At 36.8% G+C, this 24,045-nt stretch overlaps 2 protein-coding genes across 9 annotated transcripts in view; both read left to right on the top strand.

Annotated features, from left to right (window-relative positions):
* The window catches only part of LOC127858382 (uncharacterized), a 34,287-nt gene extending 18,304 nt beyond the window's left edge, over positions 1-15,983 (top strand). The window contains exons 1-6 of one of the 2 annotated variants that reach the window (XM_052395476.1): positions 3,087-3,237; positions 5,088-5,463; positions 7,796-7,952; positions 10,291-10,980; positions 11,748-11,993; positions 14,602-15,983. In XM_052395476.1, the coding sequence (XP_052251436.1) occupies positions 5,374-5,463; positions 7,796-7,952; positions 10,291-10,980; positions 11,748-11,993; positions 14,602-15,398 (1,980 nt within the window). In that variant the 5' untranslated portion in view covers positions 3,087-3,237; positions 5,088-5,373 and the 3' untranslated portion in view covers positions 15,399-15,983. Of the gene's footprint in view, positions 1-3,086; positions 3,238-5,087; positions 5,464-7,795; positions 7,953-10,290; positions 10,981-11,747; positions 11,994-14,601 lie in introns of those variants that run through there. The other variant, XM_052395477.1, reaches the window with a different exon arrangement.
* LOC127858385 (early growth response protein 1-like) overlaps positions 1-24,045 on the top strand; it is a 65,545-nt gene that overhangs the window by 10,731 nt on the left and 30,769 nt on the right. The gene's annotated exons all lie outside the window — the stretch shown is intronic.

Raw genomic sequence — 24,045 nt, 5'->3', positions numbered from 1 at the left:
GGTACGTTTCAATATACTCTCCGTACCCGGGGTACATTAAAGTATACTTAAGAGTACCATACCCGTAGCCAGAGGGGTGCGTTAGGTGCGTTCGCACCCAATTTTTTTGACGAGTAAAAACATTGAACTATAAGTCGCACCCAACTTTATTGAACGCAAAAACGGTTATTATTTTTTTCCAGTAACCCAGTGGGTCTTCGTATTTAAGCGTTAAAATAATGTTGTATTCAATATGCAACCGACAGGTCACCATATAAATTATTTCTCGAGTTAGTCATTTCCAAGATAGCGCGCGATTTTTATTAACAAGTTTTAATTTTAGAATTGTTGAAATCAACAGAAGTTGTGACAGCAAAATTTGAGAAGCCAGTTCCCGCAAAATTGAATTGGCATCTTTTTTACAAATAGATTTTGTTTCTGTATAATGCAAAATTATTAACCTGACACTCTAATACGTATAAAATCGATACTTATTCAAAGGTATTTGATACTAAATGATTGTTTTGTAACTTGTGTCATCGTTATTAATGTCTGTTAAAGCTATAACTGTAATAGATATCATGGCAAAATGTTGAAGTCTAATTATTGTGGGTTGAAATCCCAGTCCACAAACCTTTTTTCGACACTTATATAAATGGCTGGAAAAACAATTTGATTAACTTGAATAAATAAATAATCTTATTAAAAAGAAAATACATTTTAGATGATTATTTACGAAATGTTATGTCTGCTTCCGAAAATGACTGAAATCAAAGGACACCCTTCGACTATTGCCGAAGACTAATGAGTCACTTGTTAATAACTTTGCATTATATCACGATTTATAACAATAACACATTGTGTACAGCATTTTCGACAGACTGCGTTGTCTTTTTGTTATATCCCCCTACAACCATTTTCGGATCCCCTAAAGGGATTTCCAGCAAAAAATATCAGCTATGCTCAAGTCATGATAATTTTTTGTTGTTGAATGACAGAAAACAAATCATTGTTACAAAGCAATGTAGCTTTTTTGTAGTTTACCAACACTTAATGGCATCTGTTCTGCTCCACATACATATGTTCCCACAATGTTTTAATTATGACAAATTTGACACTAAAAATGTCTTACTATGAAACAGTTGTTATCATGAATTTAAAACGTTATAACATATGATCAGATGGGCGTTAACGTTTAATTTTCAACAACAGTGACGGATCTTGAGCATACAATGGGCAAATAAGCACATCTTTTTTCTTCAACGTCCTGGTATACGTTGTAAGGACTTAAAAACCATAGGGCCAGTAGTTTGTGGTAACCGGGTCTAAATGAAACCTAAAGTGTAATACGTTTCTGAAATTCGTTTAGAAAAAGACAACTAATTTGTTTAAAAAAATAAAGTAACCAGTTATAACATTTTGATTTCTTTATAGTATTGATGCACATTAGAGAAAACCCAGTTTTGTTAATGAGTGTTTGTTATAGAATACACTACGTTTAGAGCAATGCTACGCCTCTGGTACTATCCATAGTATCAGACAAACAATTGTTTTGAAAAAAAGCCAATGATATTTCCATTTAATTTGATCGATTTATGAATGTTAGAATGTTGGAATGGTAAAACACAGCAATGTAATCAAGATTCCAAGATTCCAATAAATAATGTTATTTTATACCGATCTTATTGTTGATTTTACATTCTATAAATGTTTTGTTGCATATGTAAACAAACTGTGTGTGCGCATACTATAGTGTCGGGTTAAACACCGTATACAATGTTGTATGATGTATTTCCGTGACTGATCGAAAAAGGTGGTTATTGAAAAACGGTAATGGGGAATATATCTATGTTATTTCATATTCATGTCGATTAGTCAGTGAGTATGGTCTATGAAAGTGAAATTTCATATAAAAATGCACTATAACTTCAGTCTCTAAAAACAGTTAAAAAGTAACCAGAAAGCAGAAGCTTACGTTTCATTTTCAAAATTGTCTAGGGGAGGACCCCCAAAGCCCCCGATTGCAAGAGGAACACCCCTTCCCGCACATACCCTCTTCTCGCCACTTCGTTGCTCAATAATAATTGTTGATGGCAAAAAATCGCACCCCCCTTTTCAAAACCCTGGCTACGGGCATGACAAAAATATACTTACCTTTACACAACACATCAATTTATGTTTGCAAACAATATGGCACCAACATAAATATTACATATAAAACATAAAGATATAATCAAATACAACTCTACTCAATAAACGGTATGATAATATACTTCGAGCCTAACTTACCTTTACACAACACATCCATTCATTTGCAAACAATATAACACCAACAGAAAACAGGGAAGTTATGTGAAACATTTTTATTGCTCGCTTTAAATATAAGAGTATTTAAAACAGTATCGATTTGTATGTAAACATATTAAAAACTTTTCTTTCAAAATCGAAAAACTGTGAACTAATCCCTTTAACGCATGTATAGGTCGTGATTATTTTTAAAAGGACGCAAATCTCCCGTATTGCTATTCCACATTCCTTCTCTTCTGTAAACTAAAACGTTAATGGACGAATATGATTTAATGTAGCAAATTGATAAAAAATAAATAAATGAAACAACCCGAAATTAAAAACAAAAACGTCTAGGTTGAGCAAACGCAATGAGAGTCTGCCGGGTTAGATCTAGTGGGGAAAAAAAGAAACGTTTATTACTTATTCATAGTTAATATATTACTCCATACTGCGTTTGAACCTGAGATATAGCCTGTTGGACAAACCGTATCACCAATATCCGCGTACACCATTCACCGAAGTGTAAGGTGTGAAGTGTGAGATATTTTATTGTAAATGAATACAGCGACAGTGTGGGGATTACAAATACAAATTCAAGACTTTCATTATCAGGGCAAGTTGATAACGCGATCACGTGATAAGAATCACGCATAATGTGAATGGGCTCCCTTAGGAAAATCAATTTAATTCATATTGAAAACAAATATTTATGAGCAATATTAATGAAATCAAAATTCTACATTAATTAACACAAAGTTATTGCAACATAAATTACAAAAATACATTTAATACAGATCTTCCTTTTGTTTAAAGTTTTAGTCGGTTTTCCCGAATACCCTTTGTGGGCCTCATTCGTCGCCATTTTCTAGGATAATGATAGCTTGGTAGAGAGACGCAGAGAGTGATGCTGCAGAGTTTTGAGACTTAACTTGGTATTCTCAGGCGGTCTTCCTCATTTTCCCTAAATTGGTGAGTAAATAGTAATGTATTGCGATATGTATTATGCTATTGGACATGCAGCTACCGTTCAAACTGATAGGCAGTGATGGGATAATTGTTCGGATGATGTCGTCCAAATTGTTTTGACAGTCATTCAAAATCTTGTTTAAAACGAAGACATCCTTTAACGGCGATGTTAAACAGTTTTGGATGTAATAATGATATAGAAATAAAGCTGTTGCAGGATTGCGTTATGTGAATAAATTAAATGAAATCGAATATGCAATGCATAATGTGTTTTATGTAGTGATCATTGTTTTGCAACGTTAGCATCCAAATCCACATAAAGATTACTTTTTATTTGGGACAGTATTTTCTTAAGTCTGCATCATGTGAATTTATTGAAAGCAATGGTGTTTTTGTATTCATTACACATTTTGCAGTGTTTTAGATTATATTGCTTCTGTTCCAAAAAATGAAATATGTGTGTTTAGCATAAATATTTCATTTAAAAAATACCTACACAGAAACTACATTTTTAATTTTTGTTCCATAAATATTTAAAGAATAACATTTTCATTTTGGTTGCATTAACAACTTAATCCATTTCATTCGAGTCTTGATAGACTCTTAATTCAATTTGCTGTAAGAAAACTATCTACACGTGTGAGTTTTTTGTAAAAGCAGATTCCGGACAGTACCGCCCTTTGGTGTGTTTTCTCTACTGTCCTGATTTGAGACCATTTATTCGGATATTCTACATGTAGAATAATATGATGGTTTTATGAGTTTAATATAACACTTGCAATGCAATCTTTGTACGGCTAAAACTAACCATTGGTTATCCTTTTGTTGCCCCCTAATAACCCCATCTATCAACAGTCAAGCATGAACCAGTTGTCTTTATTAACGCTTGATTGGTCATTGTCGGTTTTACTACTTATATGTACCCCGGGTACTCTTAAGTATACTAACATGTACCCCGGGAATGGTAAACATACTAAAACGTACCCAGGTATTTGAACCCTTAATCAGTTGTTGTCAGCTATTTTTTAAAATAAATAATGTATCACATTTATGTCAATTTTCTGTTAAATTTCCTCTAAATTTCGAAACTCATACTAAAAAGCATGTTGATCAGATGCATTTTTTTCTTTAAAGAGAAGTTTGTTTAAGATAAACAATATCGTTTTACGGTAATCGGTAGCGCGTTTTACGTCATTGGATTTTTTGGCGGGAATACAACTTGGGTAGAGTCTAATATCGACCGGTTACGTTTAAGTATATTTACTGTACCCGGGGTACATGTAAGTATACTTAAAGAGTACCCAGGGTACATGTAAGTAGTACAAAGACCAATCAAGCTTTATTTACACATAATCAGCAATTTATCCGCAATAAGAGAATTTATCAGGCATTCACACGATGGTGTTTTCATGAAAGGAGTTACTTATTTGCTGTCCATAGAAGTATTGTATTGAAATAAAAGCCAAACACTTATGTTTTTTTATGGCCCAATCAAGTCTAAAGGTTAAATTGTCCTGTTATTTTACCCTGAAGTTAAAATACAAATGTATAATCATTCATAATAGTGATATGCTGATTAATTGAATACAGACAAGTACAAGTGGAGTTTCCATATAAATTTACATGCATTTTGTCTGATTTGTAGAAAATAGTTTGTATATGTTGCATATGATAATCTAAATGCACATTTATTTGACAATTGATGGAATAAATAGTGCTTGAAATTAGTATATCAGGTAACACAATTTACACATGTTCAATGTGATAACCCCTGTCACGATTGGACGCCAAATAGAGGCATACCACACTTTCACTGTATGACGTCATAGGCATGATGCTTCTTATTTTTTCAGAATACAATATTCCATAATTCAATCGATGTCATTTTACTGGTAGATAGATTGACACTACTAGAAACTCTGCGTCTGAAACTGGATTCACCAATACAAGCAAACTTCCAGAAATTTTGAGTATTTTGAAAACTTACATCGCAGAAGCAGGGAGTCAGAAGACCAAACGTTTCTAGTGTGTGGAGTAATCACAAAACCAAACATATAGTGTTTGTTAGCCCAACGTCAAGGAGTTATCACAACACCAAACATTTATAGTGTTTGTTAGCCCCCCCCTCCTCAAGTAGAGATGCCACCTCCAGACATGGATGTGATCAAGGAGGTACCTGGATACAAGGTCATACTGAAGGCAGTCCTCAAGAGTCAGATACAACAACTGGTGGGTACAAATTAACTGTTTTCATTTATGTTAATTCTTTACTGCTTAGATACTTGTTTTGAACACTTTGTAGTCCTTAAGAAAATTAAATTACTGGCACAACTGTTTTCATAAGCCGCTCTCTGGAAGAAAGGGGCTTATTGCATGTTGGTAAAGGGCTGTCCAGGATCAGTGCTTTTTATGTCCCCCACTATAGTAGTGGGGGACATATTGTTTTTGCCCTGTCTGTCTGTTGGTCTGTCTGTCTGTTTGCGCCAACTTTAACATTTTGCAATAACTTTTGCTGTATTGAAGATAGCAACTTCATATTTGGCTTGCATGTGTATCTCATGAAGCTACACATTTTGAGTGGTGAAAGGTCAAGGTCATCCTTCAAGGTCAGAGGTCAAATATATATGGCCAAAATCGCTCATTTTATGAATACTTTTGCAATATTGAAGATAGCAACTTGATATTTGGCATGCATGTGTATCTCATGGAGCTGCACATTTTGAGTGGTGAAAGGTCAAGGTCATCCTTCACAAGGTCAAGGTCATCCTTCAAAGTCAAACGTCATATAGGGGGACATAGTGTTTCACAAACGCATCTTGTTCACACCATTTTTGGAATGGGTTCGGGTCCCATTTGATTTGGAAATATCACATTGTGTTGGCTAAAATTGGTTAATGAGTGTTGCTGTCTTTTTTTCTAACAAATACTTAAAATTAAGAATAAAAATGATATGCATACATTTATTCAGGTTATACTTATAGAGCTGGATTGGAGGTGAACTAAATTTTGAGATATATTAATTTTTTTGAAATCTTGCCGATATTTCATCCTTGAGTAGCGAAAGTTGAGTCTGGTAGGAAAAAATCCCAACAAAATGTCACAAAATAACATACTTATGGAAATAACGTCATTCGTTGTCTGCAGGTATTTAATGCCAAAAAGTGCTGTCGCTAATGCAAAGCATGCACTCCAATTGGCCAATATTGATTTTCCGATACAACGATGCTTAAGATGGGTAAAGAGATGCATTTTATTGACAGAGAATCATAAATAGGCTCTCAAAATATTCAGGGAAGTCAATATCGCTTTGATCATAAGAATGGCTACTTGCAGTTAATGAAAAATTACACTTATCAGTAAAATTCATGTGCCCTGGGGACTCTGAATTCTAAATTGAAGTGCCTATATGGAAAGCACTGATATCCGTACGATAGTCTACCTATAATATTGGTGTGGTATTATGGATGTGATATTCTGTATATGCTGTATATGTGATATTCTGTATGTGATATCTATATGTGTGTGATATTCTGTATGCAGGGTTTTTTTTTAGAAAAAGGGGAAGACGCTGGACGCTGGGTAAAAGGGGAAAATCGAGCGCGAAAGAGACATATTTGGGGAAAAAATAAAAACTGTTAATTTCAATGTCTATAACTCACCTACAGACTTCAGGAGTTTTTTATTTTAGAAAAAGAGGCATGTCTCTGACCTTTTTGTTCTTAAACACATGAACAAGTATGATATTAAAGTCAAAGTCCTAAATAAAGTTGCAGGGGTAGATCTTATAATGGGAAATGTTTTCAACTGGGGCCGGGGAACGATGTCAATATTGTGATTTCAATTTCATGATGAATGGGTTAACGATCTAGATCTGCTACAGTATTGGAAGGGAAAGGTGCGGCAGCTGCCGATTGTCTACTTTCACTTTCACAATAATCCGACAGTAGTAATCGATGTTGATTACATGTACCTCCGAATCCTGCTTGGTTTCAACGGGTTTTGATGATTCATTCTTAAAAAATGCGTCAACGCAATTAATATTTTCCGAGTCCGAACGTTTTATTTTGTTCGTGAATGAACGCCAATTGTGAGACTTTTTCTGTTTTAACGTTTATATTTTGGCTTTCACATAACCCGGATGAAAATTCGACTGGTTTCCAGTAATTAATTGACGAAACACCCTTCTCGCGCAAGACCGGAATCCAGTAAAATAGTCACATGATTAATACGATTAGTTGCCCGGTTTCCATGACGTAATTTCAGAGCTATATATAGAATCACTGGGATTCCCAGATTTGAGTGTTCGTCGGGAGAGAGAGAGAGAGAGAGCGAGATCGTTGTACGTGGTACAAATTGGATAAGTGTCGACTTCACAAAAGAAAAAAAAACATTTCTTTGAGGGTAAAATATTATATTTTGGTGAAAAGTTATATTTTTGGAGGGGAAATGGTATTTTTAGGGGAAAAATTCTGGTAGGGGAAGACGCCGAATATCGGCGTCACTTTCTTAGTAAAAAAAACCCCTGGTATGTGATATCTAAGACTATGTGGATATTCTGCAGGTGGAGCAGCTTGCTGAGCACACAGATGAGGAGTCGGTCATTCTCACGGCCAGTGTTGCAGACGGCACTCTCAGCCATCTTGGATCCGAGTCAGGAAAGTCGTACCTCGACGATCATGAGGATGTCAAGTCCTCATTCCTCGGATTCTGTCTCAAAAGTAAGTATTGGAATATAAAAGGCTAAGAGACACATGTATAACAGTGATGGTAGCTAACTTTTTGGGAATTGAGAAAAAAATATCCATATTTGGCATTGGGAATGGGGCCCACTATCGGACCCCTGAGATAGGCAAACAAAGGCCTGTTATACTTGGAAATCAAAATGCAGCATTGAGTCTGGTTCTTGGAAAACTGGGTTTATTGCATTTGCGAAAGTGTCGTCCAACAGGCTAAACAGGGACAACTCTTTCAGCTTTTATGGAAGCTTTCGTTTATAGTTAGTCCTTTCTAAACAAAGATCCAGTGCAGACAAAAAGTGTCATCCCAGATTAGCCTGTGGTGAAGAGATTTTGTTATTAATTTGTCAATTTGAAGTTAAATATGTATTCTTAGACTGAAGAAGAAAACATATGGTATGTAAATTGCAATTGCAGGGCTCAATTTAAACTTTTTACCACAAGGACATTTTTGTGTCTAAGATAAACTTATTTACCAACTCGCAAAAAGTCATTTAGCCAATCGAAGATATGAGTACCCATTTTCTGTTTGGGTAACTGGAAATACTAGCATAGGAATGTTTAATTGGCAATATGTAAATTGAAAAAAGGTTAAGTATTGAAAAATTACTTACCGTATATCCATGAATATAATACGCCCTCGTGCATAATACGCACCCCCGAGTTTGGTAAAAATTTATCGGTAAAAATTGAAAATCCGAGTAAAATACGCACTAAAAAATCAGTGTCCGAAATCGGCCATTTCCGAAAAAATGTGTCAATATATTTTTGTGTTGTGAAAATAGCAAATCAATTTGGTGTTGTCAAATATCTGTTACCCCGGTATATTGATCAGGATCAGGATGTGTTATAGTGCTGTTGTTATGACAGTTGCATAATAAATATCTCTGTCTATTGTTTATATTACCATTGATTGTTACCGATATTACACACGGGCCCCTTGCTGACATCCGGGTCAAGCAGTCATAATTACAAAAGAAAGAAGCAGAGACGCTGTTTTTTGTTTTCACATTTAATTCAATTTGACAATATTCGGGAAGATAATAATTATAATAATAATAAAGTAATAAGAAGACAAAATGGTTACTTCCGTTTTTATAGTTGTCTAGATGAATTACTATTTCTTTTTTCGAAGTTACAAACTCGATACTTTAATATAACTTAAAATACAATTAAACCACTCGTGTTTTTCATGATCTCTTTAATTGAAATACGCTGCTGTCATTAAGGCTAGTTTGGGAGTAAAAAACAAATTAATTAATTATCACCTTTCAATTTAATTCGGCAATCGGAAGACAGGTGTAAAAGACTCTATTAGCATCATAAAACTAATTATTTAATTACCACTCTTTACTTCAGATATGGTAAATATGCAGTAGAAAGATAAATAGTGGTCAGCTAAGAAATATTTATTTACGGGTATTGTCAGTTGTTTTTTTTCACTTGCTAATCTCTTTATACGACTTAGCGTCCAGTCGTTATTTTGTAGGTAGACGACGATATTAACTGTGTATTCAAAGTATACAGTGTCTGCGCATGGATGACCCAATATTATCCGATAGCTCCTCCAGTTCTCACGTTTCATTCGACAACGTCATTTCATGTGTAAGCGAGCTCAATGTTGATTGGCCAGCTTCCATGCGCACTTCAATAACAATAAGGTCAAGCGATGTCTCATAATCGGGTACAGACCGGGTTTTGTTAACTGTTCCAATTGCGAACACTTTCATCAACACAAAGAGACAAATATAGAAAACCAGTCCGATATAAATGGCGGATGTTTTCAATGAAATTTTACTAGATTTTCGCATTTTCACAAATAAGATTTTTATTGAGCCAAATTCTCAATATTTTCACAAAAGACTCAAATGGCAAACGACAGCGCGAACCCTGTTGCACCCCTTTGATGTAATGGTGTAGTTCAAAATGGCTGCCGCGAAGCGAATAACAGCGATTAAGTTGAAAATTTGCACAGGAAATTTTTTGTTCTGCTCTAAACTCGTATATTATTCGCACCCCCTACTTGAAGACAAAATCGGCAGGTAAAAAAGTGCGTATTATATTCAAATTTTTACGGTAATGCAAATTTGTTTACCATACTTTACCATGTATTACGCGCAATTTTAAACCCCCAAATTTTAATTTAACAAGAAAGTGAGCATCTTAGATTGAAACAAAGATTTTCTGACTGCTTATTTGCGAAAAGTTCATAGTGCTTTCTTTTTCTTCTCCATTTTTGCATAACAAAATCAGGTTTGCATTATTCATGGTTGCACGTCGTACATAGTAAATTATGTTAATCTGTGTTTGATTTCTTCAGAGCATCACATGAAGCAGCTGATGGAGAAGGACCGACAACAGCAGCAACAACTGGCTGCCCTGCAGGCCTCCGCCCAACTGTCCCAGCTACCCCCTCACCTCTCCATGATCCCAGGCAGGGACCGCCGGATGTATCCGGGACACATGGGGAGCCCACGGCATGCCAGCGTAAGGGCCGGCGTGAGGCATGAACCATATACGACGACACGACCTCGGCACTCCAGCCCTAGACACAACAGCCCACGACACTCCAGCCCTAGACAGAGCAGTCAGACTGCGGGCCAGGCGGTCGTGAAATCAGAACCAGTGGACATTGTTAACAATGATTCGAGTAATGGTGCTACTAAAGACAATGATTCACAAGGAACGTCAGTGAAAAGCTTAAAAGACCATGATGAAAACTCACCATCTGTGACTGATGAACAAGGTCGGGAAAATAATTCAGATAATTCAAACGACCAAGAAAGCTCTCGGACTAGTGGGGAAATACGAGACAAAGACCCCAATGTCAGTGTTAAGCTTGAAGAAGATGGTGAATCAAACTCTGAACTGGAAATAACTGGAGTGGAACCGGGTCAGGTACCGGCTGGTTCCCAAGACTCCTGGGATCCCATCGTTTCCATGGGTATGGCCTTCGACACAAGTGGCCTGGGGGATACGACGACCAACCTGAGCGCCGACCAGAGCTTCAGTAAGTGCATGATGTTTTTATGTTTATCGTTTGAGTCTCACCCTGAGAAAACTTGGCTTAAAACATGCGCAAAAAGTAAAGCAGTCCGCCAAGGCTAATAAGGGACGACAGTGTCCGCTTATTTGGAGTTTTTTGTGTATAGAAAGTCTCTTCTAATTGTAAATCAAGTTTAGGTGGAAACTGCACAGGCTAATCTAGGACGAAACTTAACGCACATGCATTTAGCGCAGTTTTCTCGGAATGAGGCTCGACTATAAACGCTGCAATCTCAGTTATCACTAGGGTTGAATGGTGCTAGGCAACGTTTTATAGCCCAGTTTGGTGAAATATTATGGCCATATTGAACAATATTCTGATCAAGGTATGATTATATACAATCTCATTTCCCCCCCCCCCCCCCCCCAAAAAAAAAAAAAATACATGTGGGCACTTATCTTACTTTTCAAAGTGCCAGTTGCATAACATAGTATTCACATTTATCTGTAACATAAAATGCACAATTTTTGTATGATTTTGCTGAGGTATCTCAAGACGTGCTACAAGTATTACTATGCACAACTTTCCTATTTGAAAATGGCCTTGACACAGGCTGTAACACGTGTTGAAGACTGTCTGTTACCAGGAGCAACCAATCAGTGTCATGAAACATATGAAAAACAGCAGCTCTTCCTTCCTTGAAACTAACCTCAGTGTCATGAAACATATGAAACACAGCAGCTCTTCCGTCCTTGAAACTCACCCAGAGTAAGATGACTTTTCTCTTGAAGTCACTGGAGCAGAAAACACCTCGGCAGAGGAATGTACTGCAACATCATCCTTCTTCGGGGTGGATAGTTACCCGTCGCCCTCGGATACGACCTTTGACCTCTCCGGCGACCCCGGTGGCATGGACTGTGAGCCCCCCAGGCGGCGATTCAAGGCCGTGTCAGACCGCTCCTTGGAACAGCTGAAGCTGCCCAACACGGGCAAGACTACCGACCGGCAGACCAAGTGGGCTGTACGACTGCTCAAAGGTACGTCCCCGTGTAGTACAGGGCCTGGTTGCTTAAAATAGCTAGTTAAAGTAACAGTCTGTTAACTAAAGACCTAAAAAAGAATTATTATTGAAAAGCAATAATATTATCAGACATATACATGCAATGTTATTGAGAATAGCAATTGGTTTATAATTAATACATGTATTCAAGGATGAACAATGAAGTTACATAAATACATGTAACTAGATAACAAATTAAAGGCTGTTTGCTTAACTGACTGTTTTAGTTGTGAGCAATCAGACCCAGAGGTGGCATCAGTCACTGATTGCCGTTATGAGTGATTGTTTTAACTAGTTAGAAAAACCTACATGTTTTTATGCCCCCAGAGCGAATGATCAGGGGGTGTATTATTTTTGGCCTGTCTGTCTGTCTGTCATTGTATTTGTGTGTCGTTCCCAAAACTTTAACCTTGCTCATAAAATAAAAATTCTTGGCTCTATATTCTTTAAACTTCACATGTGCATGCATCTCATTGAGATCTACAATCAAACACGGTTTGAGGTCACTAGGTCAAAGGTCAAGGTAACTGTGACCTTTACATTCAAAACATAACCTTTTTTCTAAAATAGCCGCCATGCGGCAGAAGGGGCATTGTGTTTCACAAACATAGCTCTTGTTTATGTTTTAATTTGAGAAAACCAGACTTTAGGCATTTGGAAAAAAAACATCATTCCAGATTAGCCTGTGCAATCTGCACAGGCTAAACTGTGCAATCCACTCATTCTAACCTGTGCAATCCGCACTGGTTAATTAGGCAGGACACTTTTCTCTCAAAATTAATTTTTGTTCAGAAGAGACTTTCTTTTGGCAAAAAATTCCATTACAGATAGTGTTGTCCCTGATTAGCCTGTGCACGTATTGGACTATACTTTAACCCTTTCCCCCATAAGAAGCAAAGTGAAAATGGCTTTTGCAACCAGCATAAAACCAGAGCAGCCTGCAAGTAACTCGCAGTCTGTTCAGGTTTTATGCTGTTTGCTGCTCATCAGTAACTAAGGGTTGGAAATTAAGCATTTAAAACTTGAATTTAGTAAGTAAGGTATTAACCCTTTACCACTTAAATACGTATTTTAACGCATTTGTGGTCCCTTAGAAAGTTACATTTAATTTAATACCTTTATTACTACGGGTATATTCACGTTTAGAGGCTTAATTTCAAAACCTCAGATGCTGATAAGCTGCAAACAGCATCAAACCTGAACAGACTTCGAGTTACTCGCAGGCTGTTATGGCTTTATGCTGTTTGCACATAGCCATTTTCACTTTGCTTTTAAGTGGGAAAGGTTTAAATGAAATCTAACTTTTTAAGGGACTACAAATGCATCAAAATACATGTTTAAGTGGTAAAGGGTTAATTCATGTCCTGTATCCTGCTGTTTAAGATAAACCTCAGTAATATAACAAAGAAAACAATTTTTATACTCAATGACTCAATTGTTAAGTACATGTAAGCAAAAAAAACACCACCAACAATTTAACAATTTGTGTCAATGGGTGAAAGTTTTCCGGGTGTCTGGTGTGCCCCCAACGCCCCCTCTCCCCCTACCAGGGCTTAGCCCTGCACTGACCGGGGAGGGGGGGGGGGCATTGACGGCCTAATGGACCCCAAGCAAAATTTTTATTTTTTTTAAATTCATTTTTAACTTTCACTAATGTGTGTCAAAATGACACAATTTTTCCCAATCCAAAGGGCACTGGTCTGATTCCTAAAATGGTGAGAAAATGGTGGTCAAGGACAAGAGCAGGGTCATGATTTTGTCTTTGCATGGCAATAATCATGTTATTTCAAGTGTATGGGCCCTGTTCTGTGAAAAGGGGTTTAATGCATGTGCGTAAAATGTCGTCCTAGATTAGCATGTGCAGTCCACACAGGCTAATTAGAAACGACACTTTCGGCCTAAACTGGATTCTTGCTAAGAAGAGACTTTCTCTAAACGAAACATTTCATAAAAGCGGAAGTGTCATCCTTGATTAGCTTGTGCCGACTGCACATGCTAATCTAGGACAACATTTTACGCACATACATTAAACCCCCTTTTCACGGAGCACGGCTCTTATTAATTAATCACATGCTGCATAACCTTTTAGTTGCTGCAACATGTAGATTGGTCAATAAAAAGTTTAATTCACAAATTAGTTCACAAATGATATCGTATAAACCTCATTCTGGTAAAACAAGACTTAATATATGTGCAAAAAGTGCAGTCTCAGATAAGGCTGTGTAGTCTGCACAGGCTTATCAGGGACAACACTTTCCAACTAGACAGGATTTTTGTTAAGAAGAGACTTCTCTAAATGACAAAATCCATAAAAGCGGAAAGTATCATCCCTGATAAGCCTGTGCAGACTACGAACTGCCCAGTCTTATTTTGGACACTTTACACACATGCATTAAGTTCATTTTCCCCCAGAATTTGGCATAATTAATCATATCTGTTATACATTATTATGTAAGTTACAGCAACATTTAATAAGACAATAATAACCTAATTCACAAAATATTTTACAAATTTAATTAGATCAGCATTTTGGTGTTTACTTTCCTATCAGTGTTATTAATGCCCTGTTTGCTCTCATTTTCCAGCCTGGATGTCAGAGACAGGGTACGAGAGCACCTGCTTCGAGACTCTGGACCCCAATCAGCTAGATCTGCTGCTCCAAAAGTTCTACGCCGCCCTGCAGACCAAGGACGGTAGTGACTACAGCAAGGCCGCCCTGACCGGGATACGGGCCGGCCTGCAGCGATATCTCACCTGCCCCCCACTTGCACGCAAACTGAACCTCATGAGGGACACAGAGTTCCTGCCCTCAAACCAGGTCCTCATGGGCCTGATTAAACTGTTGAAGAAGGAAGGCAAGAATGTTCAAATGAGGAAGGAACCGATTTCTGACGAGGACTTGACGCGGTTGTATGAAAGTGGAGTGTTCTCTAATGATACTCCATGTACCTTGCAGAATAAGGTGCTATACGACATTATGTGCTACTTTGGGATTAAAAGTCATGAGCCGCTGCAAGAGTTGAGGAAAGACTCTTTCATCATCGTGAAGAATCAGAAAGGCCAGCAGTATGTACGCATCACTGCGCAGGAGCTGGATAGGCTTCATCTGAAGAAGGGTAAGGAACTGCATATGTATGAGACGGGAGATGCGTTCTGTCCCGTTGAGTCGTTCCAGAAGTACCTGTCCAAGCTGCATCCCCAGGCAACCAACTTCCTCCAGAGGCCCATACATAAGTTTGCGCCTGGGAAGCAGGTCTGGTATGATCCCAAGCACCTGGGCATCAACTGTCTGGGGGGCTTTATGTCGCGACTGTCACGGGAGGCTGGCCTGAGTCAGAGCTACAGCAATTATTGTGTGCGGGCACTGGGAGAGGAAATATGAACCAACACCAGTGATAGGCTGTGTGCGGGCATTGGAAGAATAAAAATGAACCAACACCAGTGATAGAGATAGAATACAGTAATTACTGTGTGAGGGCATACAAATGTAGGTTGAGGAAATATGAACCTACACCAGTGATACTAAGGCTGTGTGCGGGCATTGGGAAAGGAAATATGAACCAACACCAGTGATAGGCTGTGTGTGGGCACATGAGAGGAAATATGAACCAACACCAGTGATAGGCTGTGTGCGAGCATTGGGAGAGGAAATATGAACCAACTCCAGTGATTGGCTGTGTGTGGGCATTGGGAGAGGAAAAATTAACCAACAGAATTGACATTGATAGAAAGTTACTTTTTATCTAAGATTGCCAGATGGGGGAATATCTCTAGTACTTTGTTAGTTTTGGCCTAAGAGTAATTAGACCAGAACCAAGCACATGTCATAATTATCTTATTTTTACTTTACTTGAACAATATCAGACAAGGCTATAAATCTGCTGTCATGATTCAAGGCAGTATGCCCTTTAATGAGCTTCAATCTTCAAGCTTTTTAAAAACAAGCTAATTAAATGTGAGACCGGAAGACTGTTTCAAGCTTTTTAAAAACAAGCTAATTAAATGTTGGAAGACTGTTTCAAGCTTTTTAAAAACAAGCTGATTAAATGTGGGAAGACTGTTTCAAGCTTTTTAAAAACAAGCTGATTAAATGTGGGAAGACTGTTTTAAGCTTTTTAAAAACAAGCTAATTAAATGTGGGAAGACTGTTTTAAGCTTTTTAAAAACAAGCTGATTAAATGTGGGAAGACTGTTTTAAGCTTTTTAAAAACAAGCTGATTAAATGTGGGGAGACTGTTTTAAGCTTTTTAAAAACAAGCTGATTAAATGTGGGAAGACTGTTTTAAGCGTTTTTATGGGGTTTTTTCAAGTTGGGGTCAACCCTCTACATGTACCATATTTTGATATGTACTTACCAGGACCTAAATCTACTTGCCTCAGGGAAATGGGCAACCAATAATGTCTATCCCTGAGTAATTTATTTTTGGGCTAATCAAAAGTACCATTGAAGGCAGTTTCCCCTAACAAACTGTCCTCCATGTTCATACACATTGTTGATTTGTCTTATCCACTAGTATTTTGTAGGTGCTTCGATAAACATGAAATAAATTTCCAATTTACACATATTTTGAAAATATGTGTTGTGAATGAAATTTGATATTAGATATAAAAGTAATCAAATAAAAAGCAATATAACCAACCACACACTTTTATGATAAAGGCACTTACAAAAAGCTAGATTTTCGCAATTTGTTGCGAACAAACTTTCATTTGCAAAGTATAGCTTGGCACATGCACATGAAAAATGTTTAATCTTCTTTGCCAATAACTGTAAAAATAAAATAGCGTTTTGGCCTGCACAAGTCAGTAAAACATAGGAGTGAAACATATTACAGCAGTGCCTTCCCCAGGAATTTGTTCAGGCGCCCCGGGGGTGGGTTCGGGAGGGGTGTCCCCTCCCGACGTTGATTTTTTTTTAATTTAACGTGTCAATTCACGTTCTGTGGTGCGTTATAACTCAAAGAAAAACAGCGTCAAAAGACGTCATTTGGTGCGCTATGACTCTTCAAAAAAATCCCCCAGTCATTTAAAAATATATATTTTTATATTGTTTAATTGTTTTAAAACTTTTCCGCACAGCTAGTAAAATCCCGACTCGAACGATTCCCCAATACATCCGTTTCAACCCGAATCTATTACTGTATACTTACTATTTTTCAAGTTTCTATTTATTACCCGATAATCCCGTTTATTCCGTTTATTCCGTTTTTATCAAACTCTTTCTGGTAAATATTTACGATAAAAGCTTTCAGTTATTTCTTTAACACAAACCTTGTCATTTTTTAAGTGACTATTTATAGATTTGATGAAATATTGCCTCTGGATATGCGTCAATCCCCTGACCTGTTGTGTGCTTGTTAAAACGCTCAATACACGCCATTTGTATGCAATAGACGCGACGTTGTACATGCTGCATAATTTTCGCGCTCTTTTTAATTGAGAAAAAGATTCGACACAAAATAAATTTGCGCTGCTAATTTGAAGCAAAAATATTTAACGTTGCGGTAACATTTACATTCGGAAGTGTGTTTCGGATTAAAAACGCGTTAACATCGACTTACGGTAATGGGTTTCGGATTACAAATTTAATTATTCCCATTTGAGATTTCAACAAATATTAACCGTTGCGTTATAAATTCAACGATAATTTGTTTACACACTTTACGAGTCGAATAAATGTTTTGACGGAATTATGCATGAAATTCACGTTGTCCACGAGGATCACGGCCGGTCTTCTAACTATCGATTATCGGACGAAGCATTTACAAGTGTGCGTAATTAATTCAACGAAAATTTGTTAAAGCGCATTACGTGTCGAATAAATGTCAGAAAAACGAGGAATCAGTTCTATAAATGGACATGTTGAAATATACATGTACTGGAATTAAATAAATTGTTATCACATAATTGTAACCGCTATAATAATTAATTGTTTACCACTTGCAATTAATTTCTCGTATTAATTATGAGTCATAGGTAACACTTGTTTACAGTAAAAAGGTGTGATGATGATGCCCGAAACCGTCTTTAATGTTCTGTACTGTTCTAATTTCCGGTTTTATATTACTCAAATGGTACAACTACTTGCTAATCAAGCTGCGATAAACTCTTACTTCATGCCCGACGTCAGTCAAAAATAATGGTCGATAGTTAACCCCGCCCTCATAAGCATTCGCATAACCGATTGGACGATGAACTTCACAGTTTGACGACTGGAAAGTTACCAGATACATCCTTGTCAGCATTTAAATGACCGTGTAATGTGGCTAGAATAATCGATACGCGCGTCATGCTATTCTCTTATCAGTGGATTATCCATTACCCCATGTGGTGTTTATGGCGATTACTTGTGAAAGTAGGTACCGAGTGCTCTTTTAAAACAGGGAATATTGATACACTGATAGGGAAACCTTGATTTGTTTGGACAATCTCCACTTTCTTTTACTGAAGAATACACTGATCGGAAAATTTCAAGCGCCCCGGGGACTATGATTTCGAAATTCAAGCGCCCCGGCAAGGGGCGCTTAAATGGCCTGGGGAAGGCACTGTACAGGGATATGTTTACATGTACATCCAACTTGTCCAGTCCTTATAAGACCACATATAAAAAAGTGCTATTTTAAGAAAATTCTTTAAAAACGTGCTATGGAACACTATTTGTTCAATATTTAATGTAATCAATTTTGCTGTAGCAAAGTGTTAGAAGCAATATTTAATATATGTTTAAATAAACTCCTGTATGTGCTTATAATTTACTTACGAGATAGCCTTATATTGCTTTCCGACCTTGTGGCGCTCTTAAGGTGACACTGGAGATATCTCAGACCTTTTTCAGCCATAACTATGGGTCTGTTAAATGGAATTCCTTTAATGCAAAATGGTAGCAAAATTCCCAATTTGAAAAAATCACACTCCCTTTTTATTTTTTTTTCAAAGGAAGTGTTGAATGATTACTAAACCTCCGGCTCAATTTTATTTCAATAAGTATTACATCTATAAGTTTACAATTGCATTTTCCCAAAATGGCCATAAAATGCCTATATCTACTAGAACCATTCATCCTTTGAGATTGCAGGTTTTCTTTTCTTTATGAAATCACTGCAGCTTATGATAACATTGCACAGCTGCATTTTATCAAAAGTTCCAAATATTCTGTAGAATTTGTAAAACAAATATGCAATGCATGCAAAAAAGATGAATATCTTCATTGCGATGTTCCCAAAAAGCTGCACTCTGTTTCATTAAGCAAGTGTCTTCTCTTGAATATCAGCAGAGGTGTTTCTGTTGTTTTGTTATGAGTATGAATACTTAAGCCTTGCTGTGGAAAACAGGGCTTAATTCATTTGTGAAAAGTGTCATCCTAGATTAGCCTGTGCAATTTGCCCATGATTATCAGGGACAACACTTTTCGCTTTTATGCAATTGTTTTTTATTGGAAGTCTCTTCTAACAAAAATCAAGTTCCGTATGAAAGTGTGGCACATGCTAAGCCTGTGCTGACAGTACAGGCTAACCTGTGGCAAAACTTTATTCACATGCATTAAGACCTGTTTTCCCAGAACAAAGCTCCCTTAAATGTTCTGCTACTTGTGAGCAAAATAACATACTGATTCATAAAGTTCTCACTCTTCTTACTTTTGGTACTAAATTACAACTTATTATTTTTAGGAAGTGTGGGATATGCTTGCCAACATTTTATTTTGTACAAGGTTAATGGTATTCTATATTCTGCTGAAAGTTAGGTCTCTAAATTCAGTTAGATAGGTATGGATAGGTATGTACATGTATTATGAAATAAGTGTTCCATGCCATTAAAGTTGTCTCGAAGAAGCATATAAGAAGTTTGCTTAAGTGACTTTTGTAATGAAGATCTTATAGTTCAATGTTTTTCCATGTTTATTTTTTCTAAATAAATAATCAATAGGTTAACATTAATTATGTGTACATACAAATTCTCTTTTGATAATATGCAAAGCTGTAAATTTAGATCCTATGAATGGCAACATATGAAATATTAAAGGAATTTCAACATATAATATTTCAGGAGATTTTCTAAATGCTATTTGTATCGAGCAATTAATTTAACTTTGCAAGAAAATGTTTATTAGTGTGCCATATTCGCTCATTTAGTCTCTACAAATTGTTGCCATGGGAATCAGTACATGTATGCAATCATAATATAGTTTCATACCCCGAATGGCTCTGATTTATGATCAATTTTTTATGGTTGACATCAGGTAAGTTTTAGCTCCACGGAACACTGATTACTTTAGACTAGCAGCTTGTTCAAAGATAAGATTTTATTGCAAAACATATTATACTTAATAACATTAGTAACTGTTAAATTAACTATATGTCTTTGTGTCAACATTTTATTATTTACATGTGTTTTGCTAAAGAGTAACATAAAACATTTATTGTTTGACCCCCATATACATGTCTGTCATTTGCCATTGTGCAGGGTGTAGTTTGGTGTTCAGTAGGGTTTTTATAACTACATGGAAAGACTAGGACTGGTGCTTTGATTGCCAAACCTCATCCATCTCAAATTATGAAATTTGATTGATCAAATTTCGACCTAACTTTGCTATGAACATTTCTGAAAGATTTACACTTGTATAGCGAAGTATAATGTTTGAATTATTTGGTAACTAGTCAAACTCTAAAATATTCTAAAACAATGTTGTGTGCTTATACATGCTGCTATGTATGATATTGTGGTGCTATTGTGTGTGCTAAGGGTTTACCTTCTTTATGTATAAGCCTTGTTCTGGGAAATTTGGGCCTAATGCGTGTACGTAATTTGTGTCCCAGATTAGAATGTGCAGTCTGCAGAGGCTTATCAGGGACAAAACTTTCTGCCTGGATTTTCACACAGAAAAAACTTCCTTTACACAAAATATTCAATAAAGTGGAAAGTTTAGTCCTTGATCAGACTGTGTGAACTGCACTGGCTAACCATTGACAACACTTTACACACATGATATGCCTTCCCTGACATAACAAACATAATTTGTGTCCCCTGACAGTACACAGATGATTTGTCCCCCCTGATCAGTTGTCCTAGAGAGAGGCTTGTATCTAGTAGACATGGGGATCACTGTTCATTTGTGAAGAAATTATTCAGGGTTCGCACAGGGCTTGAAAAGTGCTTGAAAACGAGTCCAAGGCTTGAAAAGCCCTTGAACAAAGGTTGGCCTTGAAAAAGTGCTTGAAAAGTGCTTATTTCATGTAAAAAAGCCTTGAAAATGTTTATTTATGCTCAAAATTACTTTTATCATCGCTTTAATTATTTTACTTAAATCGTTCTTAAGGGAAATATTATGAAAATTTATCATAAATTCCTTCGCGCAAAAAAAGTTGAATACGAAATATAAGTTTCGTACACTATTTAGTACGAAACGTTATGTGTACACGTCACAGATTATGTGTACTACGTCAGAGGTTCTCCATTGTGATCAATTTTTGCGAGTGAAAACGCAGGGATGGGGAAGTGTCGTTTCAAACCAGGGTGGTTAACTGAATAAGAGGAGAGAGCTGGAAGAACTGGAAAAGGAAATCAATTCTGTTAAAGACAAAATGTTATAGTAACTGACTGCTGTTCAAATGTAATGAACTAGTCTGTTTGATGTGAGCATAGAAAGAGACAATGTGTTTGTTTGTAATAACTTTTAAATGTAAATACAGTACAGCCAATGCGGAACAAACGTATTTCGCGATCCGCGGCGGCAAGGCGAAACGAGTCGATGCCGCTTCAGTCGTTGAAGCCGCGTCAGTATGCGGCGGCAAGTCGCATTTCGCCGCGAAACTTCGCATCTGTCCGCCGAGGCATGCCGCGATCCGCGACATGATGCCGAGTCGATGCGCATCATGAAATAAAAAATCTTCAATTTTTTTAGTTACATGTAGTTAACAAATTTTGAAAGAACAATTATAATAATAATTAAAATCATAATAAATGTATTGTGCGCGGATTGTCTTAGCATATACATGTAAGCATAGTTAATGTGTCTGGCCAATTAAGTTTGTTTCCCGCCCGTAGTGTATGTATTTCACACATAAACACTGTCACGTAATTATGTTTTCGCACATACAAGTGGTCAAGGCTCCAGCATATGGTGGATTTATGAATTAATTGCATGTTGATTTTGCTATTATATTTAAGCTAAGAAAATTAGCAGCTTGAAGCCACATCAATAATCAAGACGGTGACGACGTATTTGTTGTTTTGTTAATTATCAGCTTATTATAACTATTGTTTGAATATGTGTATGTAAACACGTTTTATTTTGTTCATATTATACAGTTAATATCGCTACTAATTACCCGATAATTCTGTATATTCCAGTTTTAAAGCAAATGCTGGTAAATATTTACGATACACAAACATTCTCGATATTTCCTTAAGTATCAAATACATTTTGGCATGTGTTACTATTTATAGAGATGATGAAATAACGTCTAATCGGTGCTTTTTTTCAACTGAACACGCGATTTACGCTTGACGTGATGTTCATGTATTTATACAACACAAAATACACCCAAACTTTCCAAACGACGTTCTACATGTCTGCATAATTTTCGCGCGCTTTTTATGAAACAAAGGATATTTTAGCACTGTTTATTTGACGCTAGAATTTGCCAAAGGTCGCGTTAGCATTAAAATTCGGAAGTGTGTTTCGGATTACAAATTTAATAATGATAATCGAACGAAACATTAACAGTTGCGCGTAATTAATTCTACGCTTCACATACATGTATGTACATGTAGGTGGATGTCTTTTCACTCGATCTGCCGCGTACGTATGCGGCGGATTTACTCCGCGAAATTACGCGAGGTTAATACAGACTCTGCGTCGTTGCGCGGATCGATGCCGATTGCCACGGCGATACGCCGCGTGAACACACGATTCGGCGGCCGCGTACTAATAATCTGGCCGTGGCGTAGCCGCGGATTATGTTTGAGCCGCGTTGGCTGTACTGTACATATGTGACACTCATTGTGTTAAGTATGGATAACCTGTATTTCTATGTAATAACTAGAAATAACATGTATGAGTTATTGTGGAATAAGTGTAATGTGTTTGAGCAAATAAAAAAAATGATATTTACTATGTTAATCTGGTTTGAAAATGCAGTTTTTAAAGGAAACTAACGTACGGTTCTCGGCCTTGAAAATGAAAATTTGGCCTTGAAAAGTGCTTGAATTTAGGTTTGAGATTTCTGTTTGAACCATGTTATTAAACTGTTATAAATCTCACTGTTTGAATCAATTATTCAACACTTTCTATGAAGCATACATGTATGATTTGAATACGCAAGTGTGCTACTTGCAGACTTTGTAAACTTAACCCTTTGCATGCTGGGAAATTTGTCTTCTGCTAAAATGTTGTCTGCTGAATTTCTTAAATTAGCATTTTGTTCGAATAGCAAACAGTTTGGATTCAGATGAGACGCCACATTCTGTGGCGTCTCATCTGGATCTAAACTGTTTGCAAAGGCCTTCAAAATTCGTTTCCAGCACTGAAAGGGTTAATCAAATAGAAAGAAGCAAGCATGTATTCAACAGATGTTTCAGAGCAAGAAAGATGAAGAATTGAAGATGGAATTCAGACACGCAGATGTTCCTCTTGCAGAAAAGTTTAGTGGACAAAACCTTGCAGTGTACATGGCTGCAAAAATCATGTACTAATGGTGTGCACCAGCAGTTAACATGACTGCATAAATCATGTACTTGCAGTTTTGATGCCTGCAAAAACCATCGATCCACAGTTTAGTTGCATAAACCTAGTGCCAATGGTGCACATGTTTTAATTTTGCTTTGGCCCTCTTTTTATTTTATGTAAGTGTGACTGTAGTTTTGAGACATGTGGAATTGGTGGGGATGGGGGGGGACTATTACATATGTGTGGTTATAACAATCTTAAACTTCATTTTTTCATTCAAACCTAATTTAATGCATACAAATGTTGTAAAGGCCATTACCCTTCAGGGCTCAGCCTAGGTTCAAACTTGAGGGAGAAGTGACTT

This window comes from Dreissena polymorpha, chromosome 14 (genome assembly GCF_020536995.1).
Source record: "Dreissena polymorpha isolate Duluth1 chromosome 14, UMN_Dpol_1.0, whole genome shotgun sequence".
Lineage (NCBI taxonomy): Eukaryota > Metazoa > Mollusca > Bivalvia > Myida > Dreissenidae > Dreissena > Dreissena polymorpha.
The sequence above is the reverse complement of the archived record's forward strand: the minus strand, read 5'-3'. Positions and strand labels throughout refer to the sequence as shown.